Source organism: Geospiza fortis, unplaced genomic scaffold (assembly GCF_000277835.1).
Source record: "Geospiza fortis unplaced genomic scaffold, GeoFor_1.0 scaffold112, whole genome shotgun sequence".
NCBI lineage: Eukaryota > Metazoa > Chordata > Aves > Passeriformes > Thraupidae > Geospiza > Geospiza fortis.
Window position 1 is genome coordinate 18,774,985 of NW_005054298.1, and position 6,727 is coordinate 18,781,711.

Here is a 6,727-nt window from a genome sequence, read left to right on the forward strand (position 1 = left end):
ATTTTTTGTGAAAAGTCACTGAAAAGCACCATGGAGAGATTGAGATGAAAATATGAAGAGAAGTTGTTTTGATGTTACATTACAAATGTCATAATGTTGATAAACAGAGCTTCAAAACAATTAAAATCTACGACTTTAAACAAGCAAATTGTCATTGGAAAAGATCCCAAACAAAGCAGTACAGAAAAACACGTTACTTCTGTCAAGAAACAAAATATTAATTCCCACATATAAGTCAATTCTGTTTAAATCTACTCTCAAATCAAATCTCTATTTTCCTTTGTCAACCCTCACCGACATCACATACTCGTTTCTTAATGCCACAGAAGTACTTTACTGACGTGCTTGAGCAATGGCTGACAATTGACCAGCTATCAATTTTCTAACAGCTGAACACAGTCCAGGGTTTGGGTACCTTCAACCAAGCAGTGCATTTTGTACCCCTTGTTGTGTATGACATCGTAAGTACACGAACAAACGGTTCCAAACTCAGAGGCTCTATGAAGCTGAAGCACTACACTGCAACATTGTGTTAAAACACCAGAGTCTACACATTGACCTAGAAAATTTGTGCGTGTCCTAAAAGTGCATCTTCTAAAAGCATTTGCAGGTATGCTGTCAAAATCTAATTCAAAGGTTATCTCATTTAGTTCTTCATTAACTTCCACAGTAAGCAGTTTTGTACTAAAAACACTGAAGAATAGGAAAGGCTGAACACCACCACCATTTGTGCCCAGCTATACATAGAACAGCTTTACTGTGATGTGCAAGACAAATGGCAATACTAGGAAGGATTCCCATATTCTCTCAGAAGCAGCTGAAACTAGGCTGGTTAGGACAACACACAGACTGTGAAACTGCTTTCAGTTTCCTTATGAAACAAATTTATGCTCAGCTGTGACAAATATAAAAGTAATGCCTTTATAAAGGTTTGGGGGTTGTTCTGTTTACTTTTTAAAACTGTTTTCTTGACTAAACCAGCTCAAAATATATGATTATTCACAAAAAGCTGGGAACAGACACTCCCATGCAACATAAACCAGATAAAACTGATAACTAAACAGAAGCAAACAGCAGCAGCAGCTGTACTATCTTTTCAGCTTACCTGAACTACATAATTTCTAAGGATCATAAATCATTGCAGAAGTTAGTCACTGTGCTATTAAAGGCTTGGAGGACAAAGTTTGACACAGTCAGAGGTGAAAACATCTCAAGAAATCAATTTGAAAACAAGCATTTGTTTTCCAAACAGAAAGTTTCAAAATTACAAACATCAAACAGCACTCAGTCATTACATTTATGTTAATTAAAGCCTTTCAAGGTAATCTCATAACTGACAGCAAGTTAACATCTACATTACAAAGGCAAAATGAAATATAAAGGGATGACAGAAGAAGTACCTGATGTTATTTGCCTTGTGCGTAATGCTGATTGTTTACACAGTTTACTCAGAAAACTTCAAGACAAAGGCAAATTCAGTTCCCTTGCAAATACCTTGGACTGCAGAGTGTGCTTTACATTCCTTACTGGCTTCATATGTGGCAACAAGAGACTAAAAATTGCTCAGGTACCATAACAGAAACCCAGGCTGCAAAGTTCTGCTAATAACTGTATTGTATCACTCTCTAAACTACTCCAGGAAAACAAGAACCGAGATAAAATGTTCCCCAGGGTCTGGAAAGATCAAACAGCAGCAGGACTTAGCGAGTCTGGTCACTCACAGCAAGTAAAAAAACCCGTATGTCGTTTATCAACAGCTTCTATGGAATTTAAACATTTCTTTTTAAAAGTCTCATCTGGTGCTTGCTTTCACAGGCACAGGGCAACACAAAATAACAGAGTATTTGTGTAATTATGTTCCATCTTTCCTGAAATTATCAGATCAAATTATGTTCTCAAGGCCTGCTTCAGACGTCAACAATTACAGACCTCCACCACAGGTCAGATGCAGTGCTAACAATGTTAGCTACCCCTGGGAGCTCCACAGTCTCCTTCTTTTACCCAAAGACCTTGCCAATATTACAACTGACTAGAAGCTCTGAAACAGAAATATTAATCAAGTTCTCTTCGTTGCAGCAGTATAAATGCTATTTTTAAGGTGCCTTAAGTTCTATCCATTACCAACAGTCATATCCAACCTCCCTTTTGCATATTTCAAATTAAACAGTCAAAGCTCCCTCACTGCAGAACACTGCAGATCTGAGAATGTGCTTTTTCTTGTTCAATACATTCAGAACATTTTGAATTCTTCAACTCTACTAGATACCTGCTAAACAGCAACTGCAAGAGACACAGATGGTTTCTTTGTCATCACTAGAGGTTCAGAATGAAAGCAGCAAGAATGCAAGGGGAGCCTGGCCTCTCTCAGGAACATCTGTGAGGAGAAGAATCACAGACCTTCTCTAGCGGCTACAAATGTCTGAAAATGGCACTCACATTTTATTCAACTTATTAGTCTAAATAAAGCTGAAAGAAGAAGCTACTAGGATAAACTTCTCACTATGGCACTGCTCTAAGCTGTGGTAGGGCCCAGGAATAATCTTTTAGCTACCACTGAGATTTTTTTTTCCTCTTCCAATTTAAGGTGCACCATCTATGAAGAAAGATGGAGATATTTCCTTCTGTGAGGTAAAACCGGGATTTTCTAAAAGGTTATTGAGATATTAAAAATACAGAACTAAAGAAAGTTCTGGGTAGGCATAAAAAGTTGGGATTCTTTATTTTATAGAATACAAATCCCAAAAACCATATAACCAGGACTTATTCCCACTAATTATCATAGAAAACATGAAGCAAAAAGGCAGACATGGGAACAGAAATCATTGCTTAGGCGAAAGAAAAAAGAGGGAAAACCTATTGAAAATGACACACAGAAAGAGATCTCTACACCAGACGTAGGAAAGATACAGTCAAGTTTCACTGAAAGGGGATAAAAGAAGCCAAGTATCACAAGCTTCAATTTAAGGGCCTTAAAAAGTATCTCAATAACCCTACTGCTATTAAGTACAGTTTATTCTGCCAATCCAAGCGGGGCATTCTGGCAAGTACTATGTTATTTTTCATAGGAAACCGCTACCAGTTGCTTCTAACCATTCATCTCTTGATTGTGTAAATGATAATCTGAGACAGGTTGCTTCCTGTAGCTTTCAGAGAAGCAGCTATAATTCAACAGTGCTTGTTACCAAAACTTGAGTTTTGCCTACACAAGAGCTACCATCACAGTTGGCACTGAGATTTCTACTAGGGCTTTCAACTATGTCTGGCATAGACACAGCAAAGAAGGCAAAAGTCTGTTAAGGGCCACTGCTCCAGTAGGAAATCAGCAATGATCAGGAAAACCCTGCCTACAGCAGGAAGTCACTTAACACATTTACAGTAGACTCTACACGGCACTTTGCTCAAATACTGAGTGCACAAATGCATGTAGAAATGGACTGATGCCCCTCTGGCTCTCTCCCAGCCCTAACCAGACTCATTATGCAGTTTTCAATAGCAGCACTCTCCCCTTCACTGCTCCAGGTCACCACTAAAGCAACATCAACTAGAAGAAAGCCATATAAAGTCAGCTTGTCTATGGAGAGACTATAAAAAAACCCACATGCAACAAAACTCACATTTTGCCAATTTTTTTTGCCACAATCAAAACATCTTCTGGGGTACAGCACTAGAGTGTATTAGCAAACTGGGAAATTACAGCTCTGTGCTGTGGGAAGTTCAAGAGTCAACAGAATTTTTACCTCCCTCTGATCAGTAAAATGAGTCCTGACTCTAAAAACAAAGTGTAAAAGCTGTTTATTAAAAGTTATTTCTTTCAGTCATGGGACAGTAGAAAAGCATGCTGAGGAAAGTCTGTACAGTCCCCCATTCCACCCTTGTCCATGTCTCCCAATTCTCCTTCCAAAGTTTAACAAAGACTAGAATTATTCAAGTCTGCAAGAGACTATGTGTAAATATAGTTTGAGTTGTGGAGCAACTTATTTTGTGGGTATTTTTGGTGGGGGAAGATCAGACACATAAATCTTTTTAATTTGTTAAAGTTAGAACTTTCACTACTCCTCATTAGCCAGTCTGCCCTATAACTTTGACATCTGCAACTTCGTAACTCCAAAATAATCATGTTAACACTCCTACGGCTTATTCACCTTATCAGTATTAGAGCCAAACAACATATATATTATTATTATTGGAGAGAATTCTAGAATCTTAAAATATGAGAACCACTCATTTGATATTTTCTTATAGTTAATTCCATAAACAAGTCTGAAGTTGAATATCAAAGTTTTCGGGGGGGGGGGGGGGTATTTTAGATTTTTTTTAAACTTTTGTGCCAAAAGGAAAGCTGAAAATAGTAATTCCTAATGCAACGCCTCAATTCTAAAAAAAATTAAAGTATTAAAGGTCAAGGTGTTTGTATCTGCTGCTGAAAAAGTCCAGCAAGTAAAATCTAATGTACTTCACTACACTATCTTCTGAAGCAGCTGTAATTAAGAAATCACTTGAGACTAACTAATAAATTTTCTGAAGTGGTAGCTTCTCTCATACTTAGCATTGAAAAAAAGCTATAAATTTACACTTCTTAAATGCTTTTAGAACCTAAAAAAACCACAAAAACCCCAAAATGTATTTCCTGAGTATTTCTGACTGCAAAACAATTTAAAAAGAAAAAAGAAAACTCAAATGTACTTACTTTGATAGGAGCTGTTGAGAACTTGACTTTTCGGTCTGGCACTGGATCTTCCTCTTCAGAAAGTCCAGGAAACTCCTCATATTCACTGTCATACATATAGTCCTCCTCTCCCTCCAAAATTTCTTTGCCTTCAGGCTCTTGGTTTTCTGATTCTGTGTACCTGTCATCATCAAAAGCTGCATTCTCTATTCCAAAATCACTGAAGTCCTCACTTTGCTTTTCTAACACTTGCTCCTCTTCTCCAGTACTCTCTTCCTGCTCTAGAACATCTTGTACTTGTGGAACTGGACCATCTCTTACAGACATCCCATCTCCTTCTTCTTCCCAAATGGTCTTGCTGCCATCCATAAACTCTTCTACCACTTCCAAGGCATAGTCGCTTCTCTTCCCTTCCTGTACATCACATACGAGCTTCTGATTCTCTTCATCAACGTGATCTTTCTCCAAACCTTTTTTTTCATGCCCTGAGGTTTCATCTTGTGCAGGCAGCTCTGTGCAAGTTACCTCTGTGGGAGAAACCCAGGAGCAAACACTATCTGATATCTGCTGAGCAGGCATACTGCCCATATTCCACGGGCTTCTCTCAAGTACCAGTCGCTCGCTTTTGTCTTTTCCCAGTGCCTTGCTTGGCTCATCTCTGCAGATCTCAGGCACTTTGGGGAATGCACCTTTCTCCAGGCATCCTTCAGCAATAGCAGATGAATTCAAAGTCTGCTGGCCTCTCAAAGGGTCCTGACTTGGAGAATTATCATTTTTGGAAGTTTCTTTGGATTCTTCAGTATCACTGTCACCCAGAAAGCTTTCTAGCCTCCTAGATATGGGCCCTGCATTCAGGAAGGAAGATTTGGAACCACTATTACTATGTTGCTGCTTTAACTCCTCATTACTTTGATTTTCAGCCCTCTCCAGCGCAACTGGAGGACTTGCTTCTGTATTAAAACTGAAGTGGTCCACCACATTGCTGCAATCAGAAGCTGAACCATGTCTCCTCTTATCTTCACTTCTTTCACATTTGCTGGGGGAATATCTGTCCACTGAGCTCCGCTGTTTTATATTTCTCTCGAAGAGCTTCCTGGTCTCTGAAAATTTTTCTGCCAGGGCTACTTTGTCCAAGTCTGCCTCATCGTTGCTACGGATGACTTTGTCAGCAGCAGAAGACACGGACAATGAATCCACAGAACTGCCACTGGGGCTGGTACTTGTATTAAGAAGATTATTTTTTTGGACAATGAGAAAAGATGGACTACCTGGAGAAGATCCATACTCTGCTGCTGTGGCCCGGCTAATCAGTTTAGTCTCAGCTGGTGGATTGCTTTCACAAGAGCTTCCCATTTGCAGAAACATATTTTTGATCTTGTGTACTCTGTTACCGTAAGTGGCAGCTCTGCCTCGACTGTGTGGGTCACTTCCCCCGCCATTGGAAGAGGTGCTCAGCTTCTGATGCAAGCCTGTTTTGTTGGAAGCGTTGTCAGGATTGTTTACACCATCAAAAGAGCATTTGATAGCATGGAAATCAGATTTGTAAGCATTTCGGTGTGGAGAAGCACTTCTTAAAGTCCTCTCCCCCTTGCCTTCGGTTTTCATCATTGTTGAAGAGAAAGCTTCCACCACTCCTTACGAAGAATGGGAAGAACGATTCCCTAGCACAAAGCTTCCACCCTCCAACACCAGGCAGTGTATATCCCACAGAAGATCCCAAAAGCAGCCTTTCACTCAGTCAGCCTCCCTGCTCGCATTGAAATGGAACGCAGGGGACGCTACGTGGAGAGAAAGAAATCAAAGCTCGTGAATGGCCACATCGGGAGTTATCCCCAGCGCGGATCGCGGTATCCGGAAAGCCATCTGCAGAGAGACAGAGAGTTTCCATTAACTCGGGGCCTCGCCGGCGTGTGACACGCATCCGAAACTCGGGCTGGGAATCGCAGCCCAAGACCTCTCTGCGGGATAAAGCCCATTGTGTCGGCAGGGACGCGCGGACCCAGCTGCTCCCCGGGCACCGACCTGACGGCTCTGGCGGGGGATGCGGCGGCGGGCAGCCCC

At 40.6% G+C, this 6,727-nt stretch overlaps 1 protein-coding gene across 2 annotated transcripts in view; it reads right to left on the minus strand.

The window, feature by feature from the left end:
- Positions 1-6,651, minus strand: part of LOC102033246 (neurabin-1-like) — a 39,233-nt gene extending 32,582 nt beyond the window's left edge. The window contains exon 1 of one of the 2 annotated variants that reach the window (XM_005415865.2): positions 4,688-6,651. In XM_005415865.2, the coding sequence (XP_005415922.1) occupies positions 4,688-6,274 (1,587 nt within the window). In that variant the 5' untranslated portion in view covers positions 6,275-6,651. The remainder of the gene's footprint in view (positions 1-4,687) is intronic. The other variant, XM_031058448.1, reaches the window with a different exon arrangement.
- Between the last annotated feature and the right edge of the window lie 76 nt (positions 6,652-6,727).